This window comes from Acartia tonsa, chromosome 7 (genome assembly GCF_053477335.1).
Source record: "Acartia tonsa isolate MP-2025a chromosome 7, ASM5347733v1, whole genome shotgun sequence".
NCBI lineage: Eukaryota > Metazoa > Arthropoda > Copepoda > Calanoida > Acartiidae > Acartia > Acartia tonsa.
The window spans coordinates 11935852-11951491 of record NC_137266.1 but is presented as its reverse complement, the minus strand read 5'-3'; the positions used below and the strand labels follow the sequence as shown (position 1 = coordinate 11951491).

General features: G+C 32.6%; 1 protein-coding gene across 2 annotated transcripts; it reads left to right on the top strand.

The window, feature by feature from the left end:
* The first annotated feature begins 402 nt into the window (after positions 1-402).
* On the top strand, positions 403-14361 carry LOC145324834 (peptide methionine sulfoxide reductase-like). Of its 2 annotated transcripts, none has more exons than XM_080167511.1 (11): positions 403-1035; positions 1756-1817; positions 2384-2406; positions 3129-3199; positions 3577-3649; positions 4109-4167; positions 5847-5921; positions 6529-6578; positions 11845-11908; positions 12326-12405; positions 13635-14361. In XM_080167511.1, exons 1-11 carry the CDS (start codon positions 1027-1029, stop codon positions 13729-13731), a joined length of 663 nt encoding a protein of 220 aa, XP_080023637.1. In that variant the 5' UTR covers positions 403-1026; the 3' UTR covers positions 13732-14361. The 2 variants fall into 2 exon arrangements, with proteins under 2 accessions (XP_080023637.1, XP_080023636.1); XM_080167510.1 differs by having other exon boundaries at positions 404-1035; positions 1756-1818; positions 2361-2406.
* The last annotated feature ends 1279 nt before the right edge of the window (positions 14362-15640 follow it).

Here is a 15640-nt window from a genome sequence, read left to right as displayed (position 1 = left end):
AAGTTTTATAATAACGTATTCCTATTTGTTAGCTTAACAACTTTGGAGACTTTTGTTAAATATTGATTGTTTGTTGTTGTTGAGTATTTAAACTTTTCAACCACTAATTGCAATCTACATAAGGGGTAATTTTATGTTTATTGAGGATAAAAATCAATTTTTCGGCCATTGTCTTATCCCTTTATATACCTGAATTGAAATGTAATGACATATTTAAAACTAGAAAGAATATGATACCTCAACTGCAGTGGGCAAGAAAGAGGATGACTTACAATGTTTATAGTGTTGTCAAACCTGTTGAATTATTTTGATAATGTTATCAGGGGTGTATATTCTGCATGATATCCCCGGCTAACGGGGGGGGGGGGGGAAATAAAATGTATGGGAGGGGGGGACATCATCTGATACTATTAGAAAATCAGACAAAAAAAACACCAAAGATATGAGGAAATATTAGAAAAAAGCTACTTGTCCTCTCATCTAAATCTGAAATCCCTTAAAATAATAGAATTTAAGGAGGAGGGTGATCTTGTGAAGAATATACACCCCTGAATCATAGGAAAGGTGTGGTTGTGTTGAATTCTCTAATCTTTTCATTCAACTTAAAATGAAAAAGAAAGAAAACATTTTTATACTGAATTTCCTTTTTTTATTTTGATTTTATGTTGCCATCACATTCGAGAACTCAGCACAGCAAAGCTCTCCTACTTAAGACAGAAAATTAAAATTTGCATGCAAATCAATATATTTTACATTATACATTTATCAAAGTATTTATCAATATGAATTCAAACTAATGATTTCTATAGATAGTATTTGATTTAAATATTTTAACAGCAATTTATTTAATACTATAATAGTTTTTAAATTTGTAAAAGTAAATACTGAAATAATCCTAACCTGTGATAAAAAAATTATATTTTTGTTTTTTTTTATAACTGTTTATAATAATTTTGATATATAGGTACTCTTTTCTATATTAATATTTTTTCAGATTTTTTCGGCTGTATAGCCTTTTATATACTTATGCATAAGGTTATACAATATACATTTTTCATATAATTTAACTCCTATATAACATACTAGCAGATATGCCCCCTAGAGGCCTCTAGGGGCCCTTTCAATTGTAGTATTAAAAAGTAAAAGTTTCGGTACTTTTGTAGGAAGGGAAAACCAGTCAGTCATACAATGGCACCGCCTAAAGGGACTTCAGAAATATTTACGGTATTTTTGGCATAACCTATGAGAAGCTACACTGTAAAGGTACAGACAGACACAAATACTCAGATAGATTTAGAATTTTCTGTATAATTAACTTTTTCTTACAATTCATGAATTAGAAGAAGTGGTTGTTTTTGTAGATTGATCTGGACCGTTAAAGAATTATAATTTTGTTTACATATTAAAAACACTGGGTTTTTTTCTTCAGTTTATGATTTAAACTACATGTAGAGATTTAATTTTGGGGGCCTTTTTTGGAAATATCTGTGCCTTGGTGGATTTTGTCCTCAAATTTTGGAAGATTTTTTTTTATTTCGTAATTAAAAAAAAAAATCTTTTGAAGTTTTACTTAAGAGATGTCCATTAAGGACCTTTGTCTTTTAGGACGTTTGTCCCATTAGGAGGCTTGTCCCTTTAGGAGGTTTGTCCCATTAGGAGGTTTTTCCCTTTAGGAGGTTTGTCCCTTTAGAAGGTTTGTCGGTGTACTCATTTCTTGTATCTAAATAAAAATGAAAAATGTTTGCGTGTGTGAAGGTGCACCGAGTCAACCAGCTACCCCTGAAGGACTCAATTGGACGAATATTACTCAGTGCAGGAGAGAGAGATACACCTCAATTATTCATCTTAAATAGTTATTAGCTTCTCAGGGATCTTAAGGGACAAGACAATGGACGACAAAGTGATGTTTATCTTCAATCATATTAAACCAATGTATAGCTACTTACACCCTTAAAATATAATATTAAGCCTAAATAAGACCAATTCAAAGCTTCCCTTCAATGGTTTAATCAATCTATCCTTTTCTAGATTTATGTAATATAAAGGGAGGGATGGGCCATTTGACTTTAAATTACACTGGTACATAACACATGATCTTATTCGTTTTCCTATAAACTTTACCTAATCGAATTATGATTTTGTAGTAGTGTTCATCGAACTTTTTTCAAAAAACAACTTTGACAATTCTACAGAGAGGGTAACAAAGTTTATCGTCATAGATGTGCGACAATTTGTAGTCCATTGTCTTATCCCTAAGATACCATTTTATATATATTTTAATACTAGATTGCAATTTTTCTGAAAAATATTATTTTCCTAAGCAATTGTAATAATTTTGACAGGTGTATATAATTGAAGGAATATTTAACTGGACTGGTCTAGGTATGGGAATGGGTCCTGTAAAAGGTAAGTTGCTTTTTTTAAGCAAAGCTTCTCGATATGTGACCCTTAATGTCTGTCGTTTTATAAACAACTAAAATGCAATAATAAGCCTATTTGCCTTTAAGGACACCGTATTTGAAGGTAGAGGGGGAGGGTGGCAGAAAAATAGCTTAAACCATCTAAAGACTTAAATCATAATGTAGATAAAGAATAACGGGGGAAGATTTGACACATTTGCGTAAAACTTGTGTAGGTATAGGCTTTTTCTTTGGACTGAGAGGATAGGTTATTATTGATTCTTATATGATAAATTTTCCCAAGTTTTAAGATTTTTTGGATAGGCCTCCGGGTTTAGGAGCTCTATGCCTCCAGGTTCAGGAGCTCCAGGCCTCTAGGTGGTCTAAAGACAGGTAAAAAAATTAATTTTTTTTTTTTGAAAACTAGAGGTCTAATTTAATACAAAATATGCATTTATTTGAATGTTATTTACAAATTTGAAGATAAAAGATGCATATTTTGTTTTATAAATTTACTCTATCTCTTAAATTTTTTTTACTTGTCCAGAGAACACCTGGAGGCCTGAAGCTCCCGAACCTGGAGGCCTATTCAAAAAATCTCAAAACTTATTACCTACTTTATGAGATTGATATTATTTCTAATAACCTATCCTCTCAGATAAAGCCTATACACGCGGTTTACTCAAATGTGTCAAAACTTCCCCCCATCTTAATTGAAGTTAATTCTAGGTTTTAGCAATCCAGAGGTGAAGGAGATAATCAGTAAGAAAGTTGAGGATGAAGTTTACAACATTGGAAAGGTAGATATAGGAATAGTTATTTATCGCATCGTATTATAGACAGCTTTCCGCGGTCATAAAAATGAAAAATTATAAGATTAAAGCCAGGTTTGTTAGTCTCGAGGGACCGAAGGCCCGGTTTAACAAAACTGGTCTTGATTTTATGATTTATATTTTGATTTTAGTGGAAGATTATCTGTAATACGACGCTATACGGATCCGAAGCCATACTGGATTATGATATGTTTGTTCATTTAAATTTTGAGCCATTGAATAAGATAACGTGGTTATAACAACTTTGGATACCAGTGAAATTTACATTCTAATGTCCCCTTCCACCCAGCCAACATTATTATTTTTGGCTTGAATAGGAAACATTTTTAATTTAAAATGTTCAGGATGATGGAGAAACTGCTACCTTTGCAGCTGGCTGTTTCTGGGGTGTCCAGTTAGCTTTCCAAAGAGTTCCAGGTACAAAGGGGGGTGAGTGATACTTTTTAAAACCAAAACTGAAAGTCAAAGAAACTCAACTCTGAAAAGCTACCGTAATACCAAATGTTAGTGTTGCATCTCTTTTTTAGTTGAGTTTCCTTGACTTTTACTTTTGGATTCAAAAAGCGTCACACTCTTCCCTCTCCCCCCTCTTTTTTTATCTTATGAGAAGTAGATGTTATTATTGTACTAAACTCTTTGAACAAATAAGACACTTTTAATCTGCAAACTGTAAATCAGTGAATTATATTATAGGATGTTACAATGTCATTAGAATAGATGTCATAGTATAATAAAATAATGGAGGTGTAAATCTAAAATAAATAGCAAAATTTCAAGTATTATATTTGACTGGCAGAATACTGTTTTTTTTTTAAGTTAAAGTTATCAATATGTAGGACCTATAGCTTGCACATATAACAAGAATTATTATCTTAGGTGTAATGCATACCATGGTTGGTTATACCGCCGGAGCTAAAGAACATCCAACTTATGAGGTAAGTTGTACAGCAGCTTAGCTATTCTATATTTTTAAAAGCCAAGCTTTGCTGTAATTAGGGTCGGTCTGTCCGTCCGTCCGTCACAGAGAGATAGCTTTTTTCGTTAATTTAGGCATGTTAGAATTGTCCTATAGATTTCATACTTTGCATGGTGATTCCTTTAGTACGATTTAGAAAGCGTAGCAATTCTATAATCATAACAAGAATGGCCTTACGTCGATTTTAAACATGTTGATTTTTTTTTACTTTTTAACAACAAATTTTTATGTGATCTAATTATCCGATTGATCTGATTTTTGGTGTGTTGATTCCTGGGACAACAAAGTATAATGTTATAAGCAAAGTCCTAAAAATGTAAGTATGTCCATAAACATTTTCAAGCAGTTTTTCAACAAATTTACTTACAATAATGCTCCGATTCTTATACATTTATATTGTGATAATTCAGTTCTGACACTATATAAGTGTTAATGTCCTTTTTTCCTACCGTTTCAGTGCTTCGCTTTTATTAATGTTGTCATCCTTTTTTAATGTAATGCGCGTTAATGTGATTTTTGTTAATTGCCTGGTAGAGGTCTTTGGTCTTTTATTATTTGATTTTTTCCTAACACAATAAAGAATGTGTTTATATTGTCAAATATACCCTTAAATTGAAGCTTTTGTTATATATATAAGGGGGGTTTTTTTAATGCAACCATCTCGTAATCAGTGATTAAATGGCACTTAGAATTCGAATTTCGATCAGAAATTTTGCATGAATAATCCTTGGTAGGTCTATTTTCCCTAAATCGAACAAAAAGTTGGAAAAGTAACGGCTAACGGCTGGCGGCTCAGCTGTTTTGCCATTTTATTACTATCTTAAGAGCAAAAAAGTCACGAAACCTATCTTCACATAATACTTTTTCTCACTCAAAAACCTTATCAAACAGTCTTAGCCGGTAGCTGTTGGTACTAGAAATTTAAAAATTGGTTATTGCTATCATTCAACATGAATTAAACCAAAAATATGTCTTAAAAAGTTGATTCCTACGTAATTAATGATGAATTTGCCCTGAAAATAGGCAAAAAACGGCTAAACGGCTGAGCCGCCAGCCGTTACTTTTCCAACTTTTTGTTCGATTTAGGGAAAATAGACCTACCAAGGATTAGGTACTCATAAAAAATTTTAGATAGAAATTCGAATTCCAAGTGCCATTTAATCACTGATTACGAGATGGTTGCATTAAAAAACCCCCCCTTAGAGGGTCGATCCACCCGTAGAGAGTGTAGCTACTCCATATTCAATTAATCAATACCAGAAAGTCCCTTAAGTCCAATTAAAACGTTATGCTTTTTTGATAATGATTATTTGAATTTTGAAAAATTGATTTCTTGGGAGCAGGGATGCGGAGCCGTTTGATTTTGTTGCGGCTCCGGCATCTAAAAATAACGTCTCTGGACTCCGGTTCCGGCTCTTACCTAAAAGCAAGAAAAACTTTTTTTTTAAATTTCCAAGTCTATTTTTGACTTTTGAAAGTTTTAAAAGTTTAATTTTTGAGAAAAATGGTCTTTAAACACTTTTAAGGGTTTCCAAATTTTATTCTAAGCATAAAATATCTTTTTCAACCTAATACCTGCGGAAAGCTCTCTATGATACGATATGATAAATAACTATAATTATACAACTTTTATTTTAGCAAGTTTGTTCTGGCAGTACTGGACATACCGAAGCAGTACAGCTTATTTTCAACCCTCAAGCTGTTTCTTACAAGGTACATACTTTTTATACATTCCTTACATAAAAGTAATAAGATATCTGTGAGTATATAGCTTAATTCCGCTTAAACGATATGGTTCTCCTTTACAGTGAGCCTACTTATAGATCCAGGGAAGGGATATTACTAACTTGGGTGAGGAATATCACAAGAAACATCGCCCCTTGAAAAAGTCTCAGCATGCCCTATAGGCCTCTAGGGGGCTAAAAAACTGGGTTTAATCTTATAATTGTACATTTTATATCCGCGGAAAGCCGTTTATAATACGATGAAAGAAATAACTATTAATTCTTTCTGAGTATGAAATATATCTAACATTGGATGTGTTAAGTACCAGTGATCTAAAATGATAAGAGAATGGCCGATAAAGTAATGTACATCCTCAATGATTATACACAAAATTACCCCTTCTGTTGATTTTGATGAGTGGATGTATAACGTTGGCAATGGACACTCAACTTTATGAACCAACCAATCAAAATTTATGAAAAGTCCCCAAAGTTGTTAAGCAAACGAATAAGAAAACGTTATTATATAACTTCTGGCATTAAGTCCGAACACTCTACTATAGTTATTAGTTAATCAATCAATATACTTTGTTTAGGAGCTGTTGATGGTTTTATTTGATCGTATGGATCCCACAACTTTGAACAGGTAAATTTAGGGGAGATTTATATTGGTTCATAAAGTTTGGGGACTTTTACTAAATATTATTGAGTCATACAAACTTTCATACAGTGCACGTGTCAAAACTTTCCTCTGATAATGTTATTCTTAAGTATGAGTTATCTTAATTGGATAATGTACAGTATATCAATATATTATCTATTGTCTTTTCCCTTAAGGTCTCTGATCATTATCAAATCAGTTTAATTGAAATGGACATACTGCCTTTCTATAAATAGTTGAAGAGCAGTTATGCTTTCTGAAATGGACCTAATTACTACAGGAATAGTCATGCTAAGTTAAGAATTGATAAGACAATTCTAACATGCCTAAATTGTCTATCAGAGCAATTCGTTACATGCCACTGGTCGCCGGAAGGGAAAAGCAGTTTTTTGAAAGGGGCTATCTGAGATTATTACAGATTCTGATTTATACATATATAGACGAATGAAAAATGCAAAAAACGAAATCAAAAGCGTTCCTTCTTGGGAGAAAATCCGGGAAAAAGATTTTAGCTATTTTTAACCTAAAATTCACATTGGCCAGCCTGCAAAAAATATAAAGACATTTTAAACATGTCATTGCTCAGCACCTAGAAGTGGTAGAAAAATGCTATGCATACCATTGGAAAGCTCATAAACTCTAGTTTTTATAAAGGTATATAACGTTTTTGTACTATTATTAGTTTTTGAGCTATCCTCTAAAGTATACTCAAGTTTTAAAAATGCAGTTTTTTCATGAATTTTAAGTTTGATACTAGTTACACAAACCTTTTTAAAATTATATTGCTTAGCATTCAGGAGTTATATAATTATTTTATATAGGTACATTTGTATATTTTGGGGTAATTTTTAATTTTATCTTAATTAAAAATTGTCTTTGAAATGCGTATAGTTTGTAGTAAGAACCAGGGAGGGAGGGCGGAGTATATGAAATGCAGTATAAAATTTTGCCCTTGATGTTTTTGGGCTTGTTGTTATAGTTATTAACCTGATTTTTTTTTGTAAAATTACATGATTAAATATACCAGTAGTACTTTGAAAATTGAAGTTTGTCACTTTCCTTCTAGGGGATAATGGGGTAAAACAGCCCCTAAGAGGCTAAGACACTTAAATCTAATGTCTGAGCTTATTTTTAGAGATATCAAGCTAATTGTTTTAATGTAAACCTTTTTTTTGCATAATTTAGCTAAGTAGCCACTAAAGATTTCATTTTGGCACTTTCCTTCTTGGGGCTAGTGGGGTATTTCACCCTCCAAAACACTAAAATTTAAGACTTAATTTTTTTAGAGATATCAAGCTGATTTTTTAATGTAAACTTTATCACACAATGGAGCAATGTAGCAACTAAAGATTTCATTTTAACACTTTCTTTCTCAGGGCTAGTGGGGTGAAACAACCACCAATTGTTAAGTTATAAAATACAAGGAAGGGGGGAGGGAGTTTATACACTTATAGGAAATGAACTTTAGTATACAATTTTGCTATGGATGTTTGGGCTAGTTGGTATAGTTATTAATCTGATTATTTTTGTAAAATCTCTTATATGATTAATTATCAATAAACATTAAGTTTGACACTTTCCTTCTAGTGGCTAGTGGGGTAAAACTTCCCCCAAAACTACTAAAACTTTAAGTTCTGGGCTTATTTAAAAAAATATTGGGCTGATTTTTTTAATGAAAACTTTTTTTTTCAAATAACTTAACTAAATAATCACTATAGATTTCAATTAGGCACCTCTTTCAAGGACTAAATTATTTTTTTTCTATGATGTGAAATAAGTTTTCATGAAAGTTCAACATGAAATCTTTGAAAATAAGCTCAGAACTCATAACTTTTGTATTTTAAGGGTGTTTTACCCCACATTACACATTAAAAAAAAAATAGCTAAATGTCTTTAAAAATAATCTCATATCTTATAACCAATAACATCAAAGAACCAAGTTAAAAAAATAACTATAACAACAAGTCTAAAACAGCCAGGGCAAAATCTGATACTGACTTATAATTTTAATATGTTGTAGGAAGCCCCAAGAAGGAAAGTGCTACATAGATATGGCTACATATCTAAATTATGAGAATAAATTTTAAGTTAAAAAAATCATCTTGATATCTTTTAGAAAAGGCTAATAACTTAAAATTTTAGTATTTTGGAGGGTGAAATACCCCACTAGCCCCAAGAATGAAAGTGCCAAAATGAAATCTTTAGTGACTACTTTGCTAAAATATGTCAAAAAAATTTATATTAAAAAAATTAGCTTGACATTAAATATGTCCAAAAATGTTTACATTAAAACAAGGATGACAACATCCATAAAAGCAAAGCACAGAAACGGTAGGACAAACAGACATTAACGCTTGTATAGTGTCAGAACTGAATAATCAAAATATAAATGTGTAAGAGTCAAAGCAAAATTGTAAGTAAATTTGTTGAAAAACAGCTTGATTCAGGATAATGTATATGGACATACTTACATTTTTAGGACTTGATTATAGAGTTGCTTCGCTTATTACATTATACTTTGTTGTCCCAGGAATCAATATACCAAAAATCAGATCAATCGGATGATTAGATCACATAAAAATTTTTTGCTAAAAAAATTAAAAAATCAACATGTTTAAAATGGACGTACGGACATTTTGGTGATGATTATAAAGTTGCTACGCTTTCTAAATCGTACCTAACTACTAAAGGAATCACCATGCAAAATTTGAAATTGATAGGACAATTCTAACATGCCTAAATTAACAAAAAAAGCTATCCGTTACGGACGTACGGATGGACCGACCCTAATTATAGAAAAGCTTCGCTTTTAAAAATTAACTTAATGTCTTTAAAAATAATCTCATATCTTATAATTTTAGTGTTTTGGGGGCTGTTTTACCCCACTAGCCCCAAGAAGGAAAGTGCCAAAATTCAATTTTTAGAGTTTTACTGGTTAATTTAATCATATCAAAGATTTTACAAAAAGAATCCGGTCAATAAATATAACGCAACCAGGGCAAAATTTTATACTGCATTTCATTTACTAGTGTATAACCCCCCCCCCCCCCCCCTCCTCCTCCTTGGTTCTTACTAAAAACTATACACATTCCAAAGCTTAAATTGAAAGTACCTATAATATCTATAATACAAAGTAGAACGATGTCCGTCTGTCCGTCTGTCTGTCTGTCCCTTAAGATCTCGGTAACCGCTGAACCAATCGGATTTTACTCTTCAGGGTATCTACCTATTGGTCCTGTGGTGGTTTTAAGCTATTTTCGTGGGGGGTGGTACACCCCCAACCCCCCCAAAAATCAAAAAATCCCCCCCCCCCCAATTTTTTCTTTTTTTTTTTTTGAAGGATATTGCCATGGTCCTTTACGATTTTCGCCATATTTTTTTTTTCACCTCTTGGGGCAAAGCCCCTAGAGGCTAGGGGCGAAGCCGCTAGTACCTATATAAAATAATATATATAACTAGGTGCTAAGCAATATTGTTTTAAAAAGGGTTGCGTAACAAGTATCAAACTTAAAATTAAAGAAAAAACTGCATTGTTAAAACTTGTGTATACTTCAGAGGATAGCTCAAAAACTTATAATAGTACAAAAAAAGTTATATACCTTTATGAAAACTAGAGGTTATGAGCTTTCCAATGGTATGCGTAGCATTTTTCTACCACTTCTAGGTGCTGAGCAATGACATGTTTGAAATGTCTTTATATTTTTTGCAGGCTTGCCAATGTGAATTTTAGGTTAAAAATAGCTAAAATCTTTTTCCCGGATTTTCTCTCAAGAAGGAACGCTTTTGATTTCGTTTTTTGCATTTTTTATTCGTCTATATATGTATATATCAGAATCTGTAATAACCTCAGATAGCCCCATTCAAAAAACTGCTTTTCCCTTCCAGCGACCAGTGATATATGTGGACTTCGCCCTAAATGTAGAAAAGCTTTGCCATTAATAAGAATTATGATTTACACGTATCTATTTATGAAATTTCATTTGTTTGTTGTGTATTGTTGTATAATCATATTATAACAAAACAAGGAGATTAATGACCATAAGAATAACAACAAAAAGATTTTCACAATAATTCAATTACATATTTAACATATTAGAAAAATACTTTTTTATACGTATTCTAAGACTTAGCTTAAAGAGAAGTATTTCGGAATTAACAAGATAACAAAATTTTTAATGAAATATGAGTAAACTACCATGGAGGAAGGGGAAATTAGGCTGTTTATTACAAAAGTTTCCTAAGTTTTATAATAACATTTTCTTTTTCGTTGATTCGTTTATTCATTATTAGGAGGGGAGGGTGGATGGGGGGTTATCGTTATTTTAGCCAGCTGCGAGTATTATTATACTAAATACATATTAAGTACATAAAAATCCAAATAATAATATATCGATTGCTATATTACTCTAGACTTACAGCTGTTCAGACGTACCATATTTAAAAAGATTATAGAGTAGCTGCGCTATTAGAAATAAAGATTGCAGAGTAGCTGTCCTCCTTAAAAGAGAAATGTTTGAGGAATTATATCTTATTAGATTATGTCCGGAAAACAAAGATGAAACGGAAGTGAAAAGAGAAAATATAAAAGGTTTTGCTAGGCAAAAAACACAATGTTTTGACTCACATTGATTTATTTATTTTCATTTAATTTGTTCTATCCTTAGGTGTAATAAAATAAAAGGATCTCTGTATGTGTGTCTGTCTGTGTATGTGTGTGTACCGAAGGATCTCGCTACTCAATTCATCAATGAACCTGAACATTGAACATCACCTAAACATAAAAATGTGCATTTTAGGCGAGGGAGGGAGGGGTCATTATTACACCATCCCCAAAAGTTTTATAATAAAGTTTTCTTATTCGTTGGCTTAACAACTTTGGTGACTTTTAATGCATTTGGATTGGTTGCCTCATTAAGTGAAGTGTCCAAAAGTTAAACCTTTAATCCTTATAATAAAGTAAAAGGATGTCTATTTGTACCGAGGGATCTCGCTAACCGCTGAATCGATCGGGTTCTCATAACAAGGCAACTTCTTATAGGTCCCGGGAAGGTTTATAACTATTTGGGGGGAGGGTACCACCACCCTCCCCAGAGAAATCGACAAATATAAAAAGCGCTAGTTTTAATCTACAGTCGGGGTAATTTTGGGTCTTATCATTGAGGATGTACATCAATTTAACGGCCATTTATCCCTTTAGATCCCTGCTTTTAGGCCAACAGTTTGACACTCAAAAAATGAAACTATTATTCAGGCAAGGAAACGACAGTGGAACCCAATACCGTAGCGGAATTTACTATCATACCGATGCGCAAAAGGTATAAAACATTCAAAGTTACATCCTTATATATGAAAGTAAGATGATTTCTGCCTGTGTGTACTGAAGGATCTTTTAAACCGTTGAACTTATACAATACTCCTTAAAATGTAATTTTTCATAGTATCTTGATGTAAAAGTAACAGGATGTATTTTCGATCTGTCTGTGTGTAGGTACTGAAGTATCTCGCTAACCGCTGGAACGATATAGTATTTCATTGGTTCTTGAAATATGTTTTTAACTTTTTGGGGGGAGTCTACTTTTACATTCCTAGATGGAATCCCCCTGGAAAAAAAATACACCCAAGTTTAAAATCGGCAAGACATTCTTTACGATAGCCGTTACAGAGTTACAGACGAAAGGATGGACCGACCCTAATTATAGAAAAGCTTTGCTTTTAAAATATTTATTTGCTAGGGACTGGCAGAGGAGTTTATAAAAGAAGTTCAGCCCAAATATGCCAATAAGATTGTGGTTGAAGTTAAGAAAACAGCAAAGTAAGTTTATGTTTTTATTTTAAACCCGCGGCTCTGGCTCAACACGTAACGCATCCGCTCGACGTTGGGGAGGTGATAGAAAGATGCAAAAATGGTACCCTCTGCTGCTATGCCAGGTGTGTAACTTTAATAGTTAGATTATGGGAAATGCCTTGGCACCAGCGTTTCGGAGCCGGGAGCCGGAAGCAGCAACATTTTTGGTGGAGCCGGAGCCGTATTTTTCGTTAAAAACGGCTTCGGCTCAAGATTAGCTAAAAATGATTTTCTTAAGTAATATTATAATTTGGCAACGGTCTATTTCCATATAATAAACTGAAAAACTATTATTACTTAACAAAAAGACACACATCCCTCTACTTTTATATAGCTTTAATCAAATAAAAGCAAAATATTTTATATTATTATTTTATTTTATCTTACCTATTCAATAATGAACAAAAATTGATATATTAATTTTAAGGTTTGAGCCGGAGCTGGAGCCGGGGCCGGAGCCGTATTTCCAGATACGGCTCCGCGGAGCCGGAGCCGCATTAAAATTAAACGGCTCCGACACACTGCATTGCATGGCACAAAACAGGCGCAACTCATTACCATGCACAGACAAAGTCACAGATTTGTCTGTCCTTTCATCTGTTCATACGGCTAGAATACAAACATAATTTTCTCAGTTTCAATTATGGAAATAAAGCTAATTTTTTACCTATTTAGTCTATGTATGGCTTTGTTCGTCGGTTTATTGGCAATGCCATGAGGCCATTTATTGTTTTCATTACCTAGGCTACTTCTGAATTAGATTCCTGATAATTTTTGAAAATTCTTTTTTTCTACGTAATAACTCACTTTGTCCGCCTGTCTGTAAGTATGATTAATTAGCATCTTCTATATTATACTAGCGGCTGCGCCCCTAGAGGCACTTAGGATGGGGGAGGAGAGTTTAATTTCGACAACCCAACTTTTTATATTTTAGATTTAAGAAGAAAAAGTAAAATGAAATTTGATAATAAGAAAATAGATTACAGCCATCACAGGACCAGTAGGTACATTCCCTGAGGAGTTGAACCCAATCGGTTCTGTGGTTACTGAGATGTTAATGTTTAGATAGACAGACGGACATACAGGTAGACATTGGTCTTCTTTGTATTATAGATAATTAAGATTTTTTTCTGCATATGGAAGTAGGTATTCTTGTTATTAAATTCAATATTTTTCTAAAACGATGTTTTCTCCAGGTTTTGGCCAGCAGAGGATTATCACCAGAGGTACCTGGAGAAGGGCCATCAGAAGGCAAACAAAGGATGTCTGGATCCCATCAAATGCTATGGATAAATCAAGAAAAGAAAATTTGCTTTGGTTGGAATCTAGTTTTCAAAATTGTTTCATTTGTTTTGAAGTGATAACGGTATTAGGGGGAGGAGACGGAGTTTGTACACTTATAGAAAATTAAATTATAGATTTTGAGCTGATTTTTTTACAACCTCCCACCCCTCCCCCCTTACATCAAAATAAAAACTATTTTTTACTTTGAAAGCCAGTCTAATCTTTTTTTTATAAAATTGCACAAATACTGTAATACATATTCATATATATTTTTATTCAAATTGACACTATAATATTTGTTATCTATACAGAAAAATACCTATATTGTAAATAAATTTTCAGAGATTCGAGTTCTAATAACTTTTAAGATTTTCACATAATGAAATGTTATTGTTTGAATCGATTGAAATCACTGATTATATTAAGATGCACAAAATTTATTGAATGTATTATTATCAAGCTTAATTGTTTTGTAATACAACAACAAGTGATATTAATTTTTTTAGCGGATTTCTTATATGTAATAATCTCCGGTATTCATTATATAGAAATAGCTGCGATTTTAAATATATATATTTTTTTTGTCTATTCCAAATGTGATATTATTTAAACACAGGTAAAACTATTTCAGAAAATAAATATAATTCAAAATGAAATGATATGATCTTTCAGGTACTAGGTCTAGGCCCCTAGAGGCCTCTACGGGCACTCAATAAGAGGAGGGCTGCATTCGAAGACTTTTATTAATGTTATAAAGAAAAATTTGGTACTGGAGTGAGGGTGTTAGAGTTGATTTAATTTTAGTTTTAAAAAGAATAATAGTCATTTCTCGCATCGTATTATAAACAGCTTTCTGCGGCTATAGAATATACAATTATAAGATTAAAACCATTTTTTTATTCCCAAGCACGGGCTGAAAAATTTTTAATCTTATTATTGTACATTTTTATATTCGTAGAAAGCTGGATATAATACGATGCTAGACATAGTTTTTTCGTATGGATGAGAACCGGTTTCTATTCATCGGATTCTAATGAATACGAGAAAAGTTATTCTTGGGGGGAGGGGGGGGGGGGAGGAGGCGACTTCTCTTAGGAGGGTGGTGGTACCCTCCTCTAAAATATTAATAAACCTTCCCATGGGCTATATAATAAAGGATAACCATAACGGTTCAGCGGTTAAGGAGATCCTTCAGTACGAGGCACAGAGAATCTTTATTGTAGAGCATATTTTAACATGGAGGCTTATGTAAAAATAAAAAGAATTATGGTGAAGACAAGGTTTTTCTTTAATTTAAACCTATTTTTGAATGACCTTACTTATTGAAAAGCTTCGCCTTTATAAACATCTAAAAATGTTGCTTAGCTACCAACAACACAAAAGAAATTAGTTTCTTACACCGCCAAGGGTTTACACAGTAATATCTAATGCTCGGTTAAAGATCTACTCTTTAAGTTATGTTTTTGTACTGTTCGCTAGTTGGTCTGTTATGCACATTGTGGCACTATTAAGTATAAAAAAAAGGTAAAGTCTATCCTCTATTTTAAATTTAAGTTAACAAAGAAAAAGTGATAAAAAATTCTTCTGAGTATATTTTAAGGGGCGATTTCTCTTGGGAGGGTGGAGTTACCCTCTCCAAACATACAAGTAGTTTAAAACTTTTTATTTTAGTTCAGCAGTTAGTGAGATCTTAAAATATAGACGGAAAAACATCCTGTCATTTCATTAAGTACATAAATTCTTATCTTTATACTAAAGTAACAGGATGTCTGTGTGTTTGTTTGTACCTACGGATCTCGCTAACCGCTGAACTGATGTGGTTCTTCTTTATAGGGTAGCTTCTCCTGGGAAGTTTTATAACTATTAAGAAAAGCGCCCCTAGAATAAAGTTACCCCACCCCTCAAAAAAAATTCTAGG

Bases quoted from the DNA above. Each gene is read 5' to 3' on its own strand.
- LOC145324834 (XM_080167510.1), top strand. The intron at 4,168-5,846 runs GTAAGTTGTACA...CTTTTATTTTAG, and splicing joins AAGAACATCCAACTTATGAG to CAAGTTTGTTCTGGCAGTAC. The intron at 11,909-12,325 runs GTATAAAACATT...TTTATTTGCTAG, and splicing joins ATCATACCGATGCGCAAAAG to GGACTGGCAGAGGAGTTTAT.